This window comes from Ictalurus punctatus, chromosome 24 (genome assembly GCF_001660625.3).
Source record: "Ictalurus punctatus breed USDA103 chromosome 24, Coco_2.0, whole genome shotgun sequence".
NCBI classification, from domain to species: domain Eukaryota; kingdom Metazoa; phylum Chordata; class Actinopteri; order Siluriformes; family Ictaluridae; genus Ictalurus; species Ictalurus punctatus.
The window spans coordinates 14,999,249-15,024,926 of record NC_030439.2 but is presented as its reverse complement, the minus strand read 5'-3'; the positions used below and the strand labels follow the sequence as shown (position 1 = coordinate 15,024,926).

The following is a 25,678-nucleotide window of genomic DNA, read 5'->3' as shown; positions in this document are numbered from 1 at the left end:
AAAAGGATTCAGGCAAATCAGACACACTCAAGAGGCTCTCACACACTTACACAGACACAGTGGGTCTCTTTTTCTTATTAACAAAGCCTCTATTGTCTAATAAATGGTATGTAAGTTAATGAATATATAGGATGCAGCAGAACCTTTGAGGAGTTATGAATAATTCTTTCTCTTTTTATTATTATTAATATTAGTAGTAGTAAAAGTAGTAGTAGTCCGGTGGGTTATATGTGATTTTATGTTCTCTAAAATGCGTAAAAACTGAATTACACAGATTATAAGGGAAAAAAAATCACTAGAGAAAATTATATTGAGTTATAAGATAACTTGAGTTGTACTTCGGCAACAACCCATGATTTAGCAGTCTGGACAGACCCGGACACAATAAATATAATTACAGACATCATCATTTGTGTTTTTAAATTATAAACACTTAAACAGTCACAGTTCATTTTTTTTTCCAGGTCTGGACTTCTATTAGATCATTTTTTGGTAAGCACGGGCAGAAGGCACAACTGCTCAGGAGCAATCAGTCAAAAGTGGGGATTAACCAAATTAGAGCACTGTCATGCTGCAAATAGAATAATCTCATGAACACAAAAGCCAGGAACAGGAACAGCTCCATGGCAACGTAAGACCAAGGCAAAGGAAACACATTTAGTGAGCAATAAGGTGAGAGCTGACTCACAGATGCTACAGTTTTAAAAGCTGGCCATCACACAAATACACACAGAGTGACTCAGCTCTTCAGCTCCCGGTTGGGTGTGGTCACTAATGACCGTGCTTGGCTATGACTGCTGCACACCGCAGGGACAAAGTAATCAAACAGAGCCTGTGCAGGACAGTGATTAAAACGGTCTGTAAAAAAATTATCTGTCATTTACAATAAGAAACAAAATATGTAAGCTGAAGTATGCACCAAAAAACTACATGGCTCTTTAAGACAGATCCTAAATATAATTATAAAAAAATAACTCTTTATGTACACTTTTAGAAAGACGAACCCTTCAGAGGTTATTTGGATGGTAAAGGGTTCTAAGCATTAAACCAGGTAACAGTTTAAATCTAAACAGCATTAGATTAAAGTATGCAATGAATTTCAGATTTAACCTTTTATTTTTTTTAAAGAGGGTACATCATGTCACATGACTAAGCTTGTTCCCTGTTAACAAATGCTGTTTTTTCGTTCTTTAAGGGCGTGGTCACATGGCCACTACAGTTCCACCCCAACTCTGACTTCAGATCACATTTCTTTTGCTCTAGGTCTATTGCTCCAATGCAATTCATGAAATCTACATGAATCATATGTAGCATTTGATCTAAATCATAATTGCAGATTTTTTTGGTATTCCCAAATCCCTTAAGTATGTAAAACTACAGAGCAAATGGGAAGCCTGTACAGTAATGTCCTTATGTGACCATTTATTCTGCAACAAGGAACAGATCAGATATTCTGGACCACTTATCTTGTGCATCTCTTATCTATTCTTCTACATCCATAGGTTATTCTTAAACCAGATCTTATATCTTGGCTCTGCCTTTGTTATTTTTAACATTTTTCTAAATGCACAGATTTTGTCTTTATAAAAATATGATATTGGAGACAGCTAAAGTCACACTAGTCAAATAATGCACAAATATTACATGCAGTTAAAACAAAGAATTACTTTTAGACTTTAAGACTAATGGCTCACCTTTTACTCACTAACTAAAGGTGGGTATAGAGTGGCATAGTACAGGCGTATATTGGTAAACCGATAGTAAATGAAACAAGCTACAGTATATTTTGATACCATGCACAATTCAGCATTAGTATTGTGAATGAACCCATTTACATATGGACACAGTCACAATACAACTATTTGTCTCAAACAGCAGAAAGTATCAAAAAACCATACACATAGCAGTTCATTCATTAAAAAACACATAAGGAATGCTTTGTCTCTTTTGTGTATCATGTTTTGCTGTCAGGATTGGCACAATTCAGCTGGAATAAGCTCTTTGTTTTCTGAATTCTCTGGATTCACCACCCACATATTGACCATCACTACAGGAATGTGGTCTCTTAGAATGACCTTCAAAAGTGACATTTTTTACTCCTTATGAGCCCCAATCTAATCAAAGTTGATCTCACACTTTAAAATAACATACGCCACCGCAATTTTGTATTCTTGAATCTGATTGGACAGGAGGTTCTGATTCATTTTGTATAAGAAAGTAACACGATACATTAAGAGCCAGGGGGGTGGAAACTTTTGAACAGGATGATCGGTGTAAATTGTTAGTATTCTGGGAGACATGTAAGTATCTTATTTAGTGTCTGAAGGGCAGTACTAAATGAAAAAAAAAAAAGATCTTTCAACAAAATAATAAAAATTTACACCGGTCATCCTGTTCAAGAGTAAAAAGAGTAGGCTGACTATTAACCATCACCTGTGGATATGAAACATATCTGATATCTAGATTAAACGCTTTAAGGTACTTTTAAACCATTGAAAATGTGCAAAATGTTCACGATATACTGTACATTTGCAAACAACACAAATTCAAAAAATACACCAGAAATAAAAGGAAATGTTTGCAGATGAATGCAGCTCTAATTTGCATGAGTGTAAAAGGTTGGTATGGAAAATCAGATTTTGTCCTCGGTAGGGAAAGCTCTGTATGTGACCCAGGATGCAAAGCTTCTTCAGCCGCCCAGCCTCATGAGGTTTCCTCCCTGTTATTACATTCCATCACACCACACCGCCTGGCAGAGCCAGGACCACAGCTAAGTGGAACGCTCTATAATTTAACTACTGACAGAGCTCAGAGAAGAAATAAACCAAGCAGGATGAAAATCAAATGCTTCAGGCTGTTTGAGCATACGATGAGAAACTGAAAAAGCTGAAGAGGAGCATTTGCATTATAAATATAAATAATGTAGGTTTAGAATTTGAGAGTTATGGCTGTTTTGCCATCCACAAAGTACAATTTGTGCATGTGTATATATATATATATATATATATATATATATATATATATATATATATATATATATATATATATATATATATATATAAATGGTTCACTTGTGAGTAGAGGTTTTAGCAGTTTCCTTTGCTGGCCTGAAATGTGTTCATTGATGGGAAAAAAAAAACAAACAAACAAAAAAAAACAACACCCTGTGGAATAATTGTTTGCCAAAATGACCCAAAGCCAAGAGAAACAATGGGGGAAAAAATCACAATGCACAACTTGGTGAAAGATATCAAACAATAGCAGGGGCATGGGTGTCCATCTGTAAGGGAATATGAAGGAAACTGAATTCAAAGGAAGCCCCAGAGGGGCATTTGTACATAGTGGTGGCTCAATAGTTATGACTGTAAGCTAGTGGTCAAAAGATTGTGAGGTCAAACCCAAGGGCTGCCACAGAGCTACTGCTTGATCCAGACAGCAAACTATTGCCTGATCAGTTGTGTACCAGGACTGTATCCTGTCTTAATTGTAAATTTTATAATTATCAGCAAGAACTTTCCTTACATTGTTGTTATACTTTAAGCAAAGGAATGCACTCCAGGTGGATCCTCCCAGAATGCAGACCTGCAATTTAGGGCCTCTGGACCCTGTGACCCAAACCATCTTGACCCACTCCACCATCAGCAGAGCTGGGAAGTGACAAATTACCATTACTTTCTTACTGTTCCTGAAGAACACCTACACCCTGAAACACATTAAATATGTTTATAGTGAAATATTTGTGATGTCTTTAGTAATAGTTCTGGTGCTAATTTGTTGGTTGGTGCTACATTTTCATTATTTCTGTAAGAATGTAGTGGTTACAGAGGGACATTGCTAGAGTTGTAACAATGGTGTTTAATAGAAGACAAACTTTCAACTCTCTCAAGTTTTGTCGTTAGCTCCTAAAGACAAAAGAGAATGAGCTTCTTTTCTAATGCAACATTGTGCAGTAAAGGTCAGTGACATATTAATGAGAAATCTGCAAACATAGGACTCAAAGTACCAGAATGCAATGCAGCTATACAATGCTGTTGCTCTGAGTTATGACCAAGGTTTTAGTTAGCAACGGACGATGAGCAGGCAATAAAACCAAAGTGAAAACAGACTTATATATATAAAAAAAAAAAAAGTCATCTAGCAGTTTCATTCTAAAATAAATTTTATATGACATTGAAGATATTGTGTTAGTTATAAAGATTAATATGCAATACCTTTAGGGTGGATTTTTCCTTTAATCTAGTTTTGTGCTGTACTTTACCTGAGCTTTTCTTTCAAGCAAAACTTTGACTTTCACTCACTACATTTCTCTATAATCACATATTTGTAGCCATGAAGTGACCTTTTTTCATCAGACAGCTTCAAGAAGTTGATGTAAATTACTAACAAATCTAAACTCTTCTAGATGATACAGCAAGAATGAGACCTAACACCTATCACTGTAATCTATCTACTACTACAGTGCTGTGAAAATGAATTTGCCCCATCCTGATTTCTTCTGTTTTTGTGTATATCTCATACTAAATTGTTTCACAAATTAAAACAAAATCTAAGATAAAACAAAGGCAATTTGAGTAAACACAAAATACAGTTTTTAAATGATAAAGCAAAAAAAGTTATCCAGTCCCAACTGGGCCTTTGTTAAAGAGTATTTGCCCCCGTAGTTACTAATTCCCCAAATCTATGAAACTGCATTCATAATGGGTTCAGTTGGACTAGACACAACCAGGCCTGATTACTGCAAACCCTGCTCAATCAAATCAACACTTAAATAGAACTTTTTCAAAAGCATGAAGTTGGTTAAAATGTCTTACCCAGTAACATACTATGACAAAGTTAAACGAAATTCCAAAAATAGATGAGTAAGAAGGTGATTGAAATACATCAGTAAAACTAAAGCAGTTCTACAAAGAAGAGTGAGCCAGAATTCCACCACAGCACTGTGAAAGACTGATCTCCAGTTAGCAGTTGGTTGCAGTTATTTCTGTTAAAGGTGGCACAACCAGATTTTAAGTTTAAGGGGGCAATTAATTTTTCACATGGGTGATAGGTGTTGGGTAACTTTTTTTTGCTTAAATGAAGAAAAAAAAAAACTGTATTGTGTGTTTACTCAGGCTGCATTTGTGTTATGTTGTATTTCATTTGAAGATCTAAAACTATTTAGTGAGATATACACAAAAAATAGAAATCAGGATGAGGGAAAATACCTTTTCACAGCATTATATGTACACTTTGTAACTATTAGTATTCAACTATTTTGTGTTGTCAGAGTTATTATCATAATAGCTAACATTTGAGAGATTAGGAATGTGTTCCTTTCCCATGTTCCTTGGTTCCTTAGTGTAAGGGCACTAATCTACCATCTGTAACCAAAAGAATTTGGGCACTTTTATCACCTCTGAAAGTGAGTTCTTTGGCAAACCAGAAAGGCAGAACTCTAAAGGACCAGTAGTGGCTTAGTGGTAAAGGCTCTGGGTTTTGTGAGGTTGTAAAAGCTTCTTCCTTTTCTGAAGTATTTCGTGTCAGATGAGTTGAAGAGGTCTGCTGACACAAAGCATACTTACTCTCCTCTGGAGACCATTAAACCTCCCACACCCAGAAATTAGAGCACAAACAGAAGCTTACCTGAAAATAGAAGAGCATAAAAGAAAAAAAAATGTTAGCTGCCTTTTATTTGGCACATTTTTCACAGTTTTTTTTTTTTTTTAAATGTCACACATTACAACCTGGGTGGAGAGATAGAAAACAGACGCCAGTTTAACAGGAAAATCTGTTAAAAAGATCAGACAGACCCAAATGGGCTGCCTATTAAAACAGGGAGGGCCAAAATGAAAACAAAACACAATGGATGTAAGGAAATGTCAAAGGTGCGAGTGAGTGAGCTGGATGTTTGTGTAGCAGTAGTACATTTTCAACTATAGCACTTAACTCTTGATTAAATATTGTAAGGTCCTAATGCACGGCTCTCTCAGCAGTTTAGAGCAGGAGGAGAAGCTGTGTGCTGTTGTGGCAGCGCCACCTGCTGGGAATTGAAATAAGGATGTATAAAGCAGGGAGCACCCACATGGGTCAGTGTGTACAATGGTTTCCTCATCTACTGTAGATTCGACTGATGAGATGAAATCGATTCATTAATGTATATATCATAAACTGTGACCATAAAATCCAACACACAGTCATCCTAAAGGTTGGATAAAGATGCTGTCTTAAAGGTGTCACTACTTCTTGATTCATGAATAGGGGAGATTTATGTTGTGATTTAATTTGGATAACTAGCAAACCCCAAAATTTGTAGATTTGGTGTACTGTTCACTGTCATTGTGTATATAGCCCAGTTTCCATCCACCATTTTGCATCATATATATATATATATATATATATATATATATATATATATATCGGCATTAGCTCTGGTTAGTTCTGTGATCATATATGTGTCTGCCTGCAACTTGTGCTAGAATACCTTAGTTTCTTTAGTTTGATCAAGCATACTAACACAAATAATCAGTTTATATTTACAAAGAGGCGTGGTGTACTGTAAACTGACATTATGATAATTGGTGTCTGTTTGTGTTCAATTTGTTAATAGAAACTGTAGCATTGTGACCAATCATTCTCTTAAAGATCGAGGCAGACAATCCTTAAAAAATACTTAAATCATCTGGTTCTAGTTCAAGTTCAAACCAGCTAATTTCAGTAATAGGATGATGGAAATAGCGTTTTTATTCCAGCTCTGAAATTAAATGGGCTTAGATTTTCCCTCAATAAATAACAGCGAGAGGATTTGTTAGAATGTTAAATAAAATTAACTACAAAGTTTTTTTGTTTTTGTTTTTTTTTTTAGAAGTGCATGGAGAAGTGTTTCAGCTACTCTTGCTGTTTTCATATAGAAATAAATGAAGGGAAAAAAGAAGAATATAAACCCATCAAATATCAGCTAATGAGCAGGAACTATTATGAACATGTAACACTTTTCATGATGATTTAGATCATGGCATTAATACCCAGGTTTGAAACCTTTAGCTGTAGACTGGCATATGAGGACAGTCTTATATAAGCTCTACTCCCAGCAGAAACCTATAAAACACTCACGCTATTTCACAGTATGATGCAGTCATGTGAGATGCAAAATAATCACACAAAAAATAGCTCAGGCCCTCACAGAGACGGGCATTTATTTTTGGATAAAGCTACACGACTACATGCACTATCTTTTATTGAGTGGAGTATATTGTCTATGGGTAAATGCAAAAAGCAGGACTACTATAGCTCCTTCATTTTACAGAAATGTTTCTCTAACTTCAGCTGAAAATCCATATAACCATATGTTAGAAGTTTTTATTTAACTGAAGTGCATAGGATAGGGAAATCAATACAAAACATGGAAACATGGGCACATGGAGGTGTTCATTTTAGCAAGAAAGAAAGCAAACAATAAAACAAACAAACAAACAATGAACCAATGACTAAATAAATAAATTAATGAATACAGTCAACAAACAAATAAATAATAAATACCCTTAAGATTTCTTTGTGTCAGCAATGAAATCAAAATTATGGACAGCGCTATGTTCTGTTTTTTTTTTTTGTTTTTTTTTTAAATTGCTATTATAATTGTGGAAGAATAGTCAAATTAAATTTCAGCAATAGTGTAAAAGGTATACTCAGAGAAAAAAGTATTTTAAAAATAGAGATGAGTATAAAAACCCATATTTCTTTAGTTGATACTTACTTTTTTTATTTTATATAAACATCTTATTTTCCTTTTAGTTGAAACTGGCTGAGATGTCAAGAAAATTTAATTTAATCAAAGTTCGCATAAAAAGTGATAACATCTAAATGGCCATTTGAAGCATGACTCATTATTTTATTGCTGTTTTTGAAGATTAATGGACTAGTCAGCATCGTCTCTTACTTCCTCTGTCTGATCTCTTTTCGCTATGAGAGCATCTCCTACTGGCACTGGGTGCATGGTTTAGATCACATAAAAAATACCTAACACAGCACACAATATATGATACATGATGATCACAAGGACAATATGATATGGCGTAGTTATGCGGAGACATGGGCAGCTTAATAAGTAATATGATAATATACAGCAGCCTATTTTTGAAGCAAAAACAATATAAATATCTATCTGTTCAGATTTCTTTTTTCTTCGTGTCATCCAGAAAGCAATGATTTGCCGTATAAAATGGTTGTGTGTATGAGGAATGTGGCTCAACTTGAAGGATCAGTTTGCATGTGCCCTTTACTTGTGTTAAAAGAAAAAATGATCAGCACTGGTGAATAGAAACAACATCTGTTTTGTCCAGATAAGAGATCACAGCACACAAGCTTCAAACAGAGCAAAGGAAAAGATAAAGTAATATCGTATAAATGAACTTTGTATAAATGAACTTGGAGTATGTTCTTATGCTCAGTACAGGGAAACATTTCAAAATTATTTTCTACATTAATAGGCAGAAATTGAAAAACACTGCAATATTCCTTTAAAAAGTACTGAGGAAATGTGCATGATAATATATAATTATTTACTGTTTATGGTCATACTTCTGATCATTTCTATATTGTATTCATAGGATGAATCATTCACTATACACATGTGTCTATCAATATGTTCAATATGACATTCACTTTTTTAAGGCTTTAAATAAATCAGTGGTTATTGCTGTTAGCAAGTGGACACCTGGCAGCATTCAATATATTGAAGCTGGTAAATGTAAATACTGTAGTACTATAATATCAGACTAGTACTGCTAAAAGTATTCCATTAACAGTATATGCATAGTAACACCAGTGGCACATTTATTGTATCTCTATTTTGCTCGCACATACTTTAAAAACGTCCATCTGCAAAGCTGGAATGTGCTAACTCGGTTTTAAATGTGGTTATTGTCAGTGCAATCTTTTGAGTCTGGTAGAAATTTGTCAAGCTGGTCTACATCAGAAAAAAACAATTATTGTCTAAGTCAGAGAATTCCAGCAATGTCTGATCAGCCATATTTAGCATAGATGCAGCCTCTCTGGGATCAAAAGAGAGAAAATAGTGGGAAAAACCCAACAGAAAATTCCTCAGTCTGGGTATGAACACACACACACACACACACACACACACACACACACACACACACACACACACGTCTTACTTTCGTTATGAGGACCTTCCACTAACATGATTATTGATGCTAATTTATTTAATGCCTACTCCTAAATCTAACCTTAACCTCATTAACCAAAAGGAAATCTTTTAGGCTCATTTAAGTTTTTTGTTTGTTTGTTTGTTTTAATAAAAGCTGCAGTTTGTTTAAAAAAAGAAATAACTTTTCCTTGTAGTGACCATCCAAGTCAGATATTCTTATACTTGTGGGAACATTTGATTCCCAACGAGATATATTAGTGCGCGCGCACACACACAAACACGCTCATGAAATACACATAAAAACCAACTCCCAGAAAAGTAAATAGGCTACTACACTTTAACTGAAAGTCAGACGTATCCTGTTCTACACATATCACATCCTGTTAAACAGTCCTTCGTTTGTGCCTGATGCTGCTGGAACAGGATCTGCTACTTCTCAGATTTATAGCACCTGTTTACTGCAGTGACAGTTCTCCAAGTGTCTCCTCTCACTGCCATCCTGCTTGCACTATATAACTAGCATGGCTCAAATCATAGCAGCATCCAGTTATTCACATGTTGTACTTGGTAATGCATCAGTGGTGCTGTACACAGCTTTCAACCTGACACTGTCACTTCTTAAAGATGCAAGCAAAATGTGGAATAATATAAATAATTCAACAGGGTTATTAATGTGTGTGTGTGTGTGTGTGTGTGTGTGTGTGTGTGTGTGTGTGTGTGTGTGTGTGTGTGTGTGTGTATTTCAAATAATAATTGCTGAAAGGTTCATAGGTAGATATAAATCCCTCCATTTATATTGTAGCCAGATCGTCATCATCATTTTGGGACCTCAGGCAAAATGGTGAGGGACCTCAATACTAGAGATGGCACTGATCCAATATAGTATCTGATACTAGCAAAAAAAAAAAAAAAAAAAGAAAGAAAAAAAAAGGGTGGGTTGGATATCTGAGAAAGCATATGGGATATCAGCTCCTGTAACAAATGGCAAAGATTGGAATTGTATTTGGAAAATAATGTTTATTTTTTAACATATAAATACACTTTTATATTTTTTCTTTTGTGAAGATTCTTAAGATTATATTTATTAATTATGCTTTATTATATTTATTCTATTTACAATGTGAGTGATTTTTATGTGAAACTGTAAAATGCTTCAGCTAATTTATTTTTTTAAATATAAGTATTATATTAATGTGCTTGTTATATTACCATTTCTATGTTAACAACTGACATCGGGACTTCTATGGATTTAAAAATGTTTGGAATTGCTGCTATGGAGAAGTTTTCTGTGAGGAGAGGTATATTTAGCATTTTTGGAAGGAGTCTCCAGTGTCAAAGCTTGGTAACATTCAGACTTAAGGATGCAGTTTCTCAGTAACATGATAAGCTGCATTTTTTGTCTTTGACTTCAAGAGACAGAAAAACAGAGAACGACTGTTTATAGCTGCTATAACGTAAGTGATAACATGAACATACTTGTTTTGCAGACTTCCCATGACATTAACTGTAACTATAAACAAATATTTTGATATATTACTCTTTGATAAATAAAAATGGTTAGTGTTGACAATTTACTGTGGTATAAGAGGATTAAAACACTTTGGGACATGCGGTTATTGGAAAATGATCAACTTTAGTGTGTAACATTCGCTCTGCATCACTGACTATTTTCCTATAACAACATGCCCTGTTTTATTACTTACATAATGCCATTGTCTTTGCAACCCCAGAAACATATGTACAAGTGAACAGTCCCACCATTAGACTACACTTGTTTTTAACATCAATCCAACATGATCTTCAAAACCTGCTTTCTTTTCAAATGTTTTCTTTAAAAATTCCACCAATCAAGAGCCTTTAGAATGAATAGATGAACAACTTTTAGTGTGAAATCCACTCTTTTGAATATTTGACAAAGACAAAAGACCAAAAACTCATTAATGAGACTCAGTAAATTTATGCCAAGACCCTCTGCAGCTTTAAACAAGAAAAGCTCAGACAGACACTGGCAGTTCGCCTGCAACTGGGCATAATGACAGAATGCAGCATTCATGAGCATATTAAATACCTTGCTAAAAATGAATAACAAAGGCCTTTGATTTGTTCAGGACAAACTGAGAACTCAGTAATCACAGACTTCATTACAGGTCTAAATGCACATTTTATATTATACACACGTTTTGACTATATATGTAACTTTCATGCAACAAATTAAACATATATAAAAATCTGTGATGTCTGTGAATGAAGTTAGGTAACTGGCTGAAACCTGCCAGGCATTTTAACTAAGTTCACTGGAATTGTAGTGCAGGGTGTGAAGCCTTTGTCTGTCTTGACACTTTGGAAAATACTCATTCAGGCCAAAGGGTTTTCTTTTCTCTTTTTTTTAGATCCTCAGCCAGACGCATTTCTCTTCAGACAGTGATTTAACAACCCTTATTGCATTTAACCAGAGTGCCTTGCAAAAATATTCAGCTTCACCAGAAATACTTTCGGAGCATGTTTGAGAAGGAGCAGTGTGTGCCATCATTAGTTATTTATGCCTTGGGAGTAGAAAGAGACGCTAAGACAAATAGGGAGTGAACTCTGAGAGCTCATTTACTGCTACTGATCGTTATTCGTTATACACGTATTTCGAAGTGTTGTGAAAAGATGCAGCTATGCAGTATTTGAAAATGCAGGACTGAAGTAGCTGGGATGTTGTGGAGGTTTAAATACCTCTCATAAAATGACTCAGCAAATATGCATTGTATTCGACAGAGCCATTAGTCACTCCAGGGTTTTTGAATAACACATCGATCTCCTACTGTGCAACTGATGAATCGCACAAGGTGAAGCCTGGAGCCAAGCAGAAAGTGAGACGCCAACAGGAACAAACAGAAAAGGTCCCAAAAAGTGCAATGTTTTTAAATTCGAACAGCCTTAAAATGATTTTGCTTAATCATGGTCTTGTGATAGGATTGTGGTTTATGAATGCTATTCATGCTGATTGAAATTTTAATGGACAGGGAATGGATTTTTATGATTTTTTTTTTTTTTTAATCATGTATCATGGGAAAATGTGCATATATTTGTTTGTCCTGATTCTCCTCTAGTTCTGCCCTGGGGACTTTCATATTATTTTGTCTCATAAACCCAAAATAGAGGTAAAATGACCTGATGTCCTATAGCATGTTGCAACTTCAGTGTAAACAGTCTGTGAACTGGCTTGTGCATTTTGGATTTGAGATTTCTTATGGTCACATAAAATGTATATCAGCCTATACTTCCTTTTTTCCCTAAATGGAGAAAACATAATTAGCTATGTCTATACACGTGCATGCTCTTTCTCCCGCCCATCTCGGCTGCTGTGGGTTAATATTTGATGAGGAAGGAGTGACATCTCCTGAAATAGAGGAAGACAACTTCATTTAGCCACTCTCTGTGAATCTTCCACATCCATCACTCCACACTTCACTGCAAGAGGAAGTGAGGTGGGGATTTCTCTCACTGTTGCTGTGGTGATGCAGCTCTGAGTGTGCCGCATGCATGCCACATCCTTGCAAAGAACGAATTTATTTATTTATTTATTTTTAAGTGTGATATGAAATGCAGACTTGAGCCTGACGCTGACCTCAGCAGCAGCAGCATGGCCTACACACACCGGCTTCCCTCCCCCTGTAGCCCAGACAGCGCACAAGTTAATCCATGAATGCTCTCGGACAAAGGCGGCATTAGCTTTCAAAATGACAGACTGAACAGAGAGGGGGGGGGAAGATAAAATCTAAATCTCTGCTGACGTTTGCACTGAATTCTGTTCGATGACTTAATGCACAGCACATTCCTCCTCAAGCTAGTGTATGTGTGTGTGTGTGTGATGAAAGACAGAGAGAGTGCAAGCGAGAGAGATACAGGCAGTACCTTTAAGAGAGCTGATCTCATGCTGGATCGACCTGGACGTATCCATGCTCCCGCAGTTCCCACAGCTTCTTCAAGGATGCGTGTATGTGTGTGTGTGTAAGTGCACTGCGCAAAGTGAGTCAGTCCTGCAGTCTCCACTACACTGGTAGATCTAAGCTCTGCTCTCTCTCAGTCAGTAGCTGTACTTGCTGACTTCTGTTTTTCAGTCATTCTCTCTCTCTCTCTCTCTCTCTCTCTGTCATTCCTGCAAGGGAAGTATGAGAGGAAAATGTGCACCCCTCCCTCTCACCCTCCTCTTCCTCCCATGCTTTCTTCCTTCCACCAAACGTCCTATCCCCAGCCTCTGAGACATTTATAGCCAATCTGAATGCAGGACAGTTATCATGTTTAATTAATGGGACACTTGGCACCAAGAGGTGGCTGCAGATACTATAAAAAAAGAGAGAGAGAGAGAGAGAGAGAGAGAGAGAGAGAGAGAGAAAGCGAGAGAGACTGCCCTCTGTGTCCCTGTATTCTCCTTTTCTCTGTAATTTATTTAACCACTGTTTATTTTGGTCCAGCGCTCCAGCCCAAAGGCTAGTACGTAAAAACCCTTTCCATGTATAAAGGTGGCACATTTCTAAAGCAATTCATCCTAAAAACTAGCAAAGCCCTACAGTGTTAAGTGAAAAAAAGTACTATGTCAGTGAAGCGGGCTTAAGAAAGGGGGCATTTGACAGTAGGCTGTGTGAATTAAAAGACTGGGCTAGAAAGAAATCAGCCCCAGACTCTAATTTATACCATTCTGTGTACTTTTACTTATGACCATTGGTGGTGCTGTTTTTCTTAGTCCCAAGTGAAAAATAATCCACCTTAAGATATTTTTGATATCTTAACAGCAAATATGTTGATGTGTATGCCAATAAATTTGTTAGGGTAGGGCTTTTTAGGGTAGGGTTTAGCCCTGCTAGCCCATTTATTCCAGCCAGCCCTAATATGTTTGTACTGAAATGAGAAAACATCAGGAACCACTCTGCTGTCCTGAAAATAGTTCCCTTCACAAAGCAGTAATTCAAAACAGTGATGCGTGTCTCCTGATGAATGTTTGTTGTGTGTGTGTGCGTTTTCTTGATGTCAATGCTGACACCACAATTCACACCACATCACCCTGACATTACACTGACACCATGTCTCAAACACATAGGCTGCGTCCCCATTTAGAAGGACACATGGTCTTCATGTCATGAATGAAAGCCTGCATGCCAGACTAAAAACGATCTTTACATATATACTTAGTGGTCAGGTAAAGCAATTATCCCACACTTCTAAACCACAAAAGCAATTTTTACAGAAGAAATACCTGCAGTTCTGAGCTGCATCAGCCCTCTCCGTTCAAGACCATCACACAGAGGCACTCCCCATGCAGGAGAGATGACACAGCATTTAAAAAGTAGAATACAGCAGAGAACAAGAACAAGAGAGAGAGCGAGAGAGAAAGAGACCTGCTAGATATATTACTGCAGATCGATTTCTTTCTCTCGCTCGCAAAACCTTAAGAGGAAACATACTGTAGGACAAAGGACATTTGGGAGCCAACATTGTTTTTATAGTTAGACGGCCATAAATCAACAACTAGGATACAAGTACCAAAAGAACCCATACATCCATCCATCCATCTTCCATACTGCTTATCCTACACACGGTCACGGGGAGCCTGGATCCTATCCCAGGGGGCTTGGGGCACAAGGCAGGGCACACCCTGGACGGGGTGCCAACCCATCACTGGACACAAACGCACACACACAACCATTCACACACTACAGACAATTTAGAGATGCCAATCAGCCTACAACTCATGTCTTTGGACTGCGGAAGAAACCGGAGTACCCGGAGGAAACCCCAAAGCACGGGGAGAACATGCAAACTCCAAGTATGCGGGGCAGAGGTTAGAATCGAACTCAAAATCCCAGAGGTGCGAGGCAAATGTTTTACTCTACAGTTAACTTGGGTTAACTTGGGATTTCTTGCTATTGCTAAAGAATCAGGAAGTTTATGCCAAATAGTTATCTATATATTTCACAGGGGGCGCACAGTGTCTTAGTGGTTAGCACGTTCGCCTCACAGGGTCCGGGGTCCGGGGTTTGAGTCCCGCCGGGGCCATGTGTGTGCGAAGTTTGCATGTTCTCCTCGTGCTGCGGGGGTTTCCTCCGGGTACTCTGGTTTCCTCCCCCAGTCCAAAGACATGCATGGTAGGCTGGTTGGCATGTCCAAAGTGTCCGTAGCGTATGAATGGGTGTGTGAGTGTGTATGTGATTGTGCCCTGCGATGGACTGGCACCCTGTCCAGGGTGTACCCCGCCTTGTGCCCGATGCTCCCTGGTACAGGCTCCAAAACCCAAGGTTCTGCCCAGAAAACCCAAGTTTATGCCGAAATCTCACCCTTGCTTCAGTGGATACTCTTAACTGTATACTGTAGATGTGTACCTAAGAACTGCTGCTGCAATCATAAAGACTGTCTTTTGCTCACCACCAGACTCTTATCACAACCTACTCATTGTGACCTATGTTAAAAATGGATTAAACTGTTCCAAAATGGACGTTCCATAACAGTACAGTGTACACAGTGAACTAAGTTATCCATCACTAAACATGACACACTTATAACAAATAGTAGGTGAATGCTCAATTGAACACAAGCCTTCATAGACCAGTTTCCACCACAATTCGTTTTGCTCCACTGCAATTCTTACTAAAGCATACTGCTGATTTAGAAAGATATAATTTGTAAAAAAGTCACTTTTTTCATTAACACTGTGCTGCAAGCTTGCTTCTAAATGTCAAAACAAACTAACTTTTATTGGGAGAACAATGCGTTAACCTGATTGGTTAATCCTAATTCTCACTTTAGCATCAGGTAGCTGCAAAGAAAGAGAGGGTTAAATAAATTTTAATAAAAAAATTTTTTTTAATGGATGTTTTCAGATTTTATGGATTGATGAATGTAAAGGTGACTACAAGTAGGCTGAACTTCATTTGCTCTATGTTTAGTAAGTATTTTGTGGAACGTGAACCCACTTCACCTCTGAAAACAGATCATAAGTAATCTTTAGATTTGTCAACAACAAAAATGCCAAATGGTTTGCTCCAACTAGAGGATTCCTACAGTAGAAAATGACTAATCTCTCACAATTTATAGATTTCTGTGATGGACGTACTGGGCATCCTATCCAGGGTGTATCCCTCCCTTGTGGCCAGTATTCCTGGAATAGGCTCTACCACGACCCTGCCAAGAATTAAGCTGTTACTGAAAGAATGAATTTATAGATTAGGTATTCTATGATATGTAACTAGTATGATTGGGAGAAGGGCATGATATTTACCCAAATCAAATTATGAAGGCTATAAATAATCGTTATACAAGGCATCAGAGTCTATTCTTGGTGAATAGTGCAGAATTTAATCTGCTCTCCTATTGAATTGGGACAGATTCCAGGCAGCTGTTGCAGTGTGGAAAATGGTGAGGCCTCGGGTCTGAGACCTTGAGTGGGCGGACGACCTAAGAGGGAGATGGGTGGGGCTGCAGTGTACTGAAAACCTACCCTCCTGCAGGGACTCATAAGAAAGAAATGCAGAAGACACACACACACACACACACACACACACACACACACACACACACACACACACACACACACACACACACACACACACACACACACACACACACACACACACACACACACACACACACACACACACACACACACACACACACACACACACACACATATTTATCCAGCCAGATTTCAAAACACAGATTTAACCCTGGTGCTACATTAATAGTATCCTAATTTATTGAGCCTTAAAATTAGTCCAAACTTGTAGAAGCACAGATAGTTATTTCTGTATGCTATGACTAATACAGGGCTTGGTTTAATTTCACAGATACTATGCAACTGTCCAGAGAGATATCAGGATCAGAGAGTGATATGAAAACCAAAGGGAAGTGCTCTCACTATCTCTTACATAGCAACAGTCACAGCAACAATCACATGGTAAAACTTGACTGAGGGGCTAAGGAACAGAACAACATACTGTAGAATACACATACATTAACAGTGTATACTGGCTAGTAGGATGTCAAATTCCTGTATTTAAAAAAAAAAAAAAAAAAAAAAAAAAAAAAAAAAGAACCCTTTGATTTTCAATTAGTTATATATTAAATGTGTGAATGCATTGGAATATTACTTCCTATAATGTTATACTTTATACATCTACTTTATACATTAGCAGTAGTGCTACACTACACAGAAGATTAAAATCGCAAAGTTGCAATATCATAAACTTTAATGTTTCAGACTCACTTCCATTTATTTTCCACTGTAATGTTTTGTATCACTGATATTTAGCTTGGTTTTATACTTCTTAAGCAATTCAGAATCCATGCCAAATTTAGTCATCTTCACAAATGAGTAATTTTCATGCCCTCCAATATCCAGTTAGGCTAAATTTCAAATAGCTTCCTATTCACTATATATGCTTGCTTCATGGGGAATGGCATAATGGTGCTATACAATCTACATATTGCACTTCATGGCCAGTAGATCTCCATTTCGGACTCAGTCACAGGAAAAGTGTGACTGTGGAAAGTACCTGTTGGAAATTAATAACTACTTACCTGTAATATAAAAAAAAAATTTAAATAAAATTAAAATTTTATACATAATAACAGGCATTTATTCTAAGCCATTTTCCATAAATAAAATCACACAAAGCTCATTCAGTTTATGAAACTAAAAGTAGAATTTGTGGCATAATTTATTCAAAAATCATCTAGTGAATTTTAACTCATGGCTTTAGTTTGTGCATACCATCAGGGTTTTTAACTAGCATTAATTATTTGAGCAATGTTACTTTTTGTTATAATCAATAAATATCATATGAAAGTTGCTTGGTGTTTTTCCTCTTCAGCTGCCCTTGTAACTGAAAGACAAACAATCTGACTGAAGTGCTGATTTTAGTCAGCATGTGCATTATTCTTTAGCTTAGAAACCTTTTATGTAGGAAATCTTTTTTATTATTAGAGACTCATTAATATTAACAGTCAGACACAGGCTGTTTGAAGCACTGCTCTGCGGCTTTAGGCCTCTTTCAAAATTTAATCACCATTAATAAAGTTATTTTTCATTTGTCTAGAGAACATCCTCCTTACGAATACTTTGAAGACGTGTCGGGAGGTTTTCTGAAACACTATGCAACTTTGTACTGCCAAAACTTTCTCTTTAAAGTTATCTAGATATGAAAACAATAAAATACAATTTATGTTTGGGGCACACATTAGTAACCTGGTATTTTTTTTAATACAGGCCTCCGAATACTTAAGAAATATTATTTTTATGAACAACAAAAGAAAAAAAGAAAAAACATAGTTTCAAGCTTCAAGAAAGAAAGAATAACTAGTTTCTCCTCCTGACACACTCAGTATTTTATCATGGGAGGTAAGGCTTATGAATAACAATGATCTGAAACAAGGGCAGGTGTATTGAAGACAAAACTTTCAGTCTTTCTGCCAGACAGATAACCAGTGTGTTGACTCACAACATTTGATGTACTGTTTAAAAAGAATTCTAAGTCACTGACTAAAATTGGTCAATTAAGTTTATTTTTCATGTTCATGGGACAACATGGTGTTCTCCCTGTATCCACCTGGTCTTCCTCAGGGTTGTCTGGTTTCTTCCCACTGTTCAAAAACATGTCAACATGTATGTTTAGGGTTAAGGATAGGTTTAGGTGGACTGATTGCTCTAAATTGCCTCTTGAATGAGAATGCGAAAAAATGTTTGATAAATGAGTTCCTTTGCTTGAGTGTGTCAATTATACCATATATGGGAATGTGAGAGTGTCTTTTGAGTCGATAAATGGAAGTCAGAAGTAGTAGAAAGAAGGAAATATCTAAGATTTTGGGATCCAACTAACCAAGCCATGAGCCAAACTGACATTAAGTATGAAAGGATTTTGTTATTTAACTTAAATATGACTTTTAAAAATCGTCTTAGACATCTTGCGAGATTAGCTAATGCTAGCTAGCTGTCTAATGCTAACAGTGAAGAATATTTACATTTATGAATAGGACTAAAACAACTGGTATTAGCAAAGAGTATTCATATTCATAAACATGACTAAATATCTTTTCAAAATTCCTGCCATATTAGCTGGTGTTAGCGAGCATTCTACTGTTAGCAAAGAAGATTATTAAAACTCATACATATGATAAAATCCCTTCAGAATTCCTATCAGTTTGGTTCATGTTAGCTAGCTGAAGACCAAAATCTGTCATAGCAGTGATTTCATTCTGACATCCATATATGATATTCAGAAGTGGTTATGAAAACTAATCATCTTTGTTAAATCTAGACAGCTCACTAACATCAGATAATCTGATACCCAGGCCCATGTTAAATCACTACTACCAGAGATGTACTTAAATTGACATTTTATAAGAAATAAAAAATATTTTAAGACATATGATCACTGGAATATGATCTAATGAGGTGTATTGTGTTTAGATGTCTAGTGGATAAGGTTGCTTGAAAGAAATTAATGAAGGCTACTTTATCTCTGTAATTATTTCTTTTTTCTAGCATTACCCTGCTAGCTAACTTGTACTATCCTGACTGGATTTCTGAGCTGAATATTCATAAAATGTTTACAAATATTCACTGCCAGTGCTAGGTAAATAGATAACTAAAGTTTTATACATGCTGATCCGAATATACACACACAGCACTTGTCCTGGACCAACACTACTCATGTGGGATCAAATTTGTATTCAATTTTCTCTTTGTGAGAACCCAAAGTCTGCAGTCTGTGATTGTAGGTGAAATCCGTAAGCCATCCGTAAGGATGAAAATAACACACGCATGAACTTGACACAGGATTCCTGGCATCAGCCTGGCATTACGTGCCAATATTAGAGTCAGAAATTGCAGATCTGCATGTTTGAGCTGCAGCGTATCCAGTACTGTGAGATCCTGCTATGCGATACAATGTTTGTGGTTTTGTACTACGCTTGTATCTAATCTGAAAGTTGTTTTTTCCCCCCACAATAAGCGAACTGTGATTGCAATTTAAACAACTGTAATTCTGTAATCAGGCTGTTTCTGTAAGCTGATCGTAGGCTCTATTTTTGTGCAGACCTACCACTTACTTAGCTGCTATTAGAGACTGTGTTCTTGTCATGAAGTACATTGTATGAGGAACTCGGATTATTGTTCCACATCATGGTCAAAGAGATGAAGGGTTACAGCTATGTGTGGTGTCACAGTGACAGCAATCACAAATGTCTGAATGCATTGTAAACCTGGCAACACCACAGTGCCAGACAAGCGATATGAGAAATCAGGTCTGTCTCACTGCATGGCTAATGAAAAAAGAGGAAAAAATAAATAAATATCCTTTCCACCTCAAAACAGTCAAAAGGTGGATATCACATGTCACACTTATTTTCAGTCCTTCCAATGGTCCGATATGAGAATGAATGGAAATCCATAAACATTTTAATGCTTTAAATGAAAGGATGATAAACTATTCTGAAACTGCGACAGAATAAAAAAAAAAAGTGAATCTTGTATATGTGAAATTTTATATGTGAAAAGAGAAAGAAAGGGAAAGATAGAATGATCTCCCTTGTAATATAGTAATCCCACTTTTCCATCCCAATCTGAATTAAAGACATTATATCACTTAAAATGTCCAATGTTAATTGGTAATTCTATTAATGATTTATACACCAAATCATTTTAGTTGTATTAATTCCTGCAGGTCAGAAAAACAAGTCCTGATCATGGCAAAACTCATGTAGTGTTTAATGGTGCAGCAATGTCCAACCCCTCAGAAAAGGCCAACACTACAACATAAGAAGAAGAAGAAGAAGAAGAAGAAGAAGAAGAAGAAGAGGAACAGATTTTTTAGTATAATTAGCATTTTCCAGGAAAAGTTGTCTGAAGCTAATCTGATTTTATATGACTAGGATGTTGTCTTTAATTATGCTACATCCTCCAGTGTGAGACTGGTGACTTCATTGTCATTTCAACTCATCCCAATACCGTGCATCCACTGTTAGTTCAAGTAGACTATTGACAATTTTAAAACATTTTCCTGTGACTTTGGACACTTGACCATCACATCCATATATGTTTCTTTCTACAGATTTAAAAGCACACAATTCTACTGGATGTCTTTGTATGCTGTAGCATTAAAATTTCCCTTCACTGGAATTAGAAGCCCATGTTCCAGCATGACAATGCCACTGTGCACAAAGCAAGCTCCATGAAGACATGGTTTGCCAAGGTTGGAGTGGAAGAAGATGAGTGGCCATCTGGATACCTTTGGGATGAACTGGAACGCAAAGATGTTCTTAAAATGTGAGGTAGTATTTCAGGAAACAAATTCCACTGGCACACTGGACGAAGGGAGTGGACTGCTCTCGAGCTCGAGCCAGTGAGGGCTTATTGAGGGAACCTGATTTATTATGCTAACCTTTTTTTTTACCATCATGTTCTTACACAATTATTCCACATTCCTCAGAAACCCTGCTAGAGATCCTGATGTTCACTGGGCTGATAACCTTGTGTGACATGTTTTATATGTAGCAAATCCTTAATAAGTTTAATAAAATTAGTATATAACTGTATGTTTGATGCAGTTAAGTCCCTGGAGCTCACCCTATTGAAATCATGACATAAAATGATATAAAATGATGGAGTTTAACAGTTTATTCATTTAAGTATAAACAATTTCAAAAAATGTCATTTCTTTACATTTGGTAGTAAAGATGAGGAGATATGTGGCATAATACTGGTCAACCCCTAATGCTTCAGGGTATTATTATAGTCTTAGCTAGTGAACGTTACTGCACATAGGCCTATGTCTTTACCTTGTATAAGGGTTCTTAAGCCTGACAGCAGACTGAGACTTAATCTGACTCAACTCAGTATTGGATGGCTTTCTTAAACAGAAGAACTGTTTAACATTGGTCCTAAAAGATTGTGCAAGACATCGCAACATTTTATGCTTGGATTGACTATAAACCAATGATAACATGTATGGTGGCCAGGGAAAACCCTTTACATTTGACATTTTCAACTATAAATAGTTCCAAAAACATCAGGCTTTCTGAAATATGTTTCTCTTTTGCATGCATCTCAACCACAAGTAAAGTTCTAGCATTTAACAGTCTGTTTATCCCCAAAAGTAAAAATTACATTGGAAAAATTACATTTAAATATTTTATTTTAACTGCGTCACAGGAACACCACAAACAATTTGACCATTTGTATCTGATCTACACATGCTGGTTGAAGTTGGACTTGTCAATATTCATGTTTCTGACCTGTAGCAACAGCCATATATTTTATATATATTATTATTTAAGGCTTTATTATATTAAAGCCTTGTCTTGGTTAGCCATCATAAAATATGGAGAAATTCATGGAATCTAATTTGAATAAATAAAAAAAAAAAACAGTACTCCATGTCCTTGTGTATGAATTTTGAAATATTAAAGTTATGAAAGTGTGGCATGGCAATCTGGAACTGATGGTTTCTTAGAGTATAGTATTAAGCATTAAGTGTGTGTGAGTAAGAGACAGAGCATTTAAGTATTTAAAACTCTAAACAAAAGATCAATCAAGTGCTTAAAGGCCATCTGTCTGCCAAAGCTAACAAGGCTGTAAGCATGACTGCAAAAACACAAACTGATGTAACATGCCCTCTTATTTAGTCTGCAGTGTTATAACACTGGATATGACCTCATCTATTTGACTGATTTGAACAATTTCACACTAGTAAGTGAACATAAGATTTCTGTGAGAGCATACCATGCCTCCAATTCTACAGATAGGCAGGTCAGAGCAAGTTGAGGTCAGAGGTCATCTCCTGTTTTCAGTACAGCAGATGTGGCGGGACTGAGAGGCATTGCGAGTGGGGGGTCATGCATCTTCAAATGGAGCTCATGAAAACTGACACTGCCCATCTGGAGAGCATGGGGAGTCCTCAGTAGAAAATGTCTATGCAGATTAGATGTACGAACAGTTTATGTAATAAAAGTTAGTGATTTGAGAGGATGATGTGCAAAACTTTTAAACTAGTTGGATAGAAGCAGCAGATTGCTTCAGTTAAATCCACTTAAGTGTAATAGATGTATAGATCAAACTATAGTATTTGTTAGAGTCAATAAACATCACAGTGATAAGTAAAGAAAAAAACACTATAGGGCATGCTATTATAAAAAATGATATGGCCTGAGAAGACACGAGTTACTGTTGATTATTTTCCAATAATAGCGCCTCCCCATTTACTCCTCTTATACAACAGCAAAAAATTTGCAAAGATTTATTTATTTATTTAAAAATTTATTACAGAAAGGCATGTCATACTTCTTATCAATTTATAGTTACATCTTATGTTGTGGAAGTTCTGCAAAACAAGTTAGTTCCTGTTCGTTATCACTTACGTTACAGCAGCTATAAACAGTCATTCCTTCACCAGCATTCCTCTTCTCTTTCATGAAGTTAATAAGACAAAAAAATGCAGCTTGTGATGGTACCAAAATACCAGAAAGCCACAAACTCCTGTGTACTGAATACTTAACTGTGGTGGAAAACTTACACAAAAATGTTAAACAAAAGTATTTTCTCCTTAGAGAAAGATTCACCAAATTAACAACTGTGTATTTTTCTTTGTTAATTAAAACCACATTTTTTAAAAAATCTGTTAATAATTAGGTTTAGATTATGTGGAGCACTATACAAGTCTTTGTGAATAAATAAATTCTATGTATTAAATACTTCAGGCATCTGTGAGCTGATCCACTGTTACAACTGTAAATTTTTGGTTGTTTTCTTTTATGCCCACTTCTCTCTTAATGAGGAACATATGGGGTAGGTTGATTCAGGACAGACACTTTAAAGTGCTTGCAAGACAGTTTCATGTAGTGACCATGTGACTCTCTTAAGGCTTGATGGTCTTATTTAGACTGAAACATATAACAATTACATTAATCAGCAGCAAATGTACATAATTTGTGTTATTTAAATGTATCATTTACAATCATCAATTCAATTTCAATTCCAGAAAAACTGTGATTGACAATTTTGCACTGCATCTGCCTAGTTTCTAGTGTCAGGTTTCTATTTACATTTTCTGGCCCAGAAATTAGCTCCGCTCCCAGCTACCAGCTAGAACAGAGCTACTCAGCTCTGATTCATTTTCTTGAAAAGCACAAGGCACATGCAGTTTCATCAGATGGGGTGGAGTTGGTAAGGGAGAGCTTTTCAATGCTTTTATTCATTTATCTTCAGTAACCACTTTACACAGTGGATCTGGAGCCTATCCTAGGAACACTGGATGCTTGGTGGGAATACACCCTCGATGGAATGGCAGTCCATCACAGGGCATCATATGTACACACATTCACATAAGATCATGCAATCTTATTACTGTTTTGTGTCTAAACATTCAATAGGAAGACATGTGTATACGCAGTGAAAGTATGAATCTGGAGTCAACTTGTGCAACGTACAACTTGTGCAAGTTCTCCCACCAGTCTCCACTCGGCTAATCCAAGGACATAGCTTTGGTTTTAAAAGTGGGCTAGGAATACACTGTATTGCCAACTCTATTCAGCAGATATTAGCTAATGAATGTTGAAAATGTCAAAAAGATGATGTGATAGACTATCTGGTATATTATTTGAACCATTTCATGGAATAATAATAGATTATACCTTATTTCTTAAAGAAGGATAAAGTTTTTGGTCATGATACCACAAACTAACTATTTACATATTTGGATATTAGCACCAAACCATCTTTTTTTTTCTACATTTTTACAAAATACTATCATTTCTATCCAGACCTCTGACCAAATGATGCAGTGGTAGAGAGAAGTTGGTAAATAGACATAAAGGAAAATGACTTTGGATGGAATAACCATCTTTTATTACTTGTGAACACAGCCAAGAAGAACGTTTAAAATGAAATAGTCCATGTGTGGGACCAACATTGGTGATCAGTGATTGGTCTTTGGGTAGAGTGGTTAACATTGATTGATCTTTGGGAACAAAGGTGATCACTGATTGATCTTTGGGAACAAAGGTGATCAGTGATTGGTCGTTGGGAACAGTAATGTTCAATGGTTGATCATTGGGAACAATGGTGAATCAGAGATGGTGGTCCTTTTATAATATAATATATATTTGCTATGCTTTTTGCTGTATTAAATAAAAATCACCAAATCCAGTGACAAAGACACTAAGTTGGCAATGCTAGGCAAACCACATTGGGGTATTTATCAGCCATTCTTTTGGAAGCAGAAATTGGATTTTGAGGTAACTACACTTATGATTTGATCCTAGAACAGCAGTTCTTGTTCAGCTATGTAAAACTTGTACATCAGAACTACACTGACTAGTACAATTATTTAGTTATAACTAAAAGCTTATGCTAAATGTAATGGCTAAAAATGCTCCAGTGTATAAGATTACAGTGGTTGGGTGAGTAGAGTTCCTGTCTGTGATCAAAAATTGGGCCAGTATTTATAGTCATCCCTCCTTAGCCCCCAAGCTCCAGACAGGAACAGGATTATGGGACAGGGTGGC

At 36.5% G+C, this 25,678-nt stretch overlaps 1 protein-coding gene across 9 annotated transcripts in view; it reads right to left on the bottom strand.

Annotated features, from left to right (window-relative positions):
* pleca (plectin a) overlaps positions 1–25,678 on the bottom strand; it is a 115,494-nt gene that overhangs the window by 66,284 nt on the left and 23,532 nt on the right. For 2 of the 9 annotated variants that reach the window (XM_017454216.3, XM_017454219.3), the window contains exon 1: positions 13,043–13,287. The exons of the other annotated variants lie outside the window; for them this stretch is intronic. In XM_017454216.3, coding sequence (XP_017309705.1) covers positions 13,043–13,088 — 46 coding nt within the window. In that variant the 5' untranslated portion in view covers positions 13,089–13,287. Of the gene's footprint in view, positions 1–13,042; positions 13,288–25,678 lie in introns of those variants that run through there. 9 annotated transcript variants of the gene reach the window in all.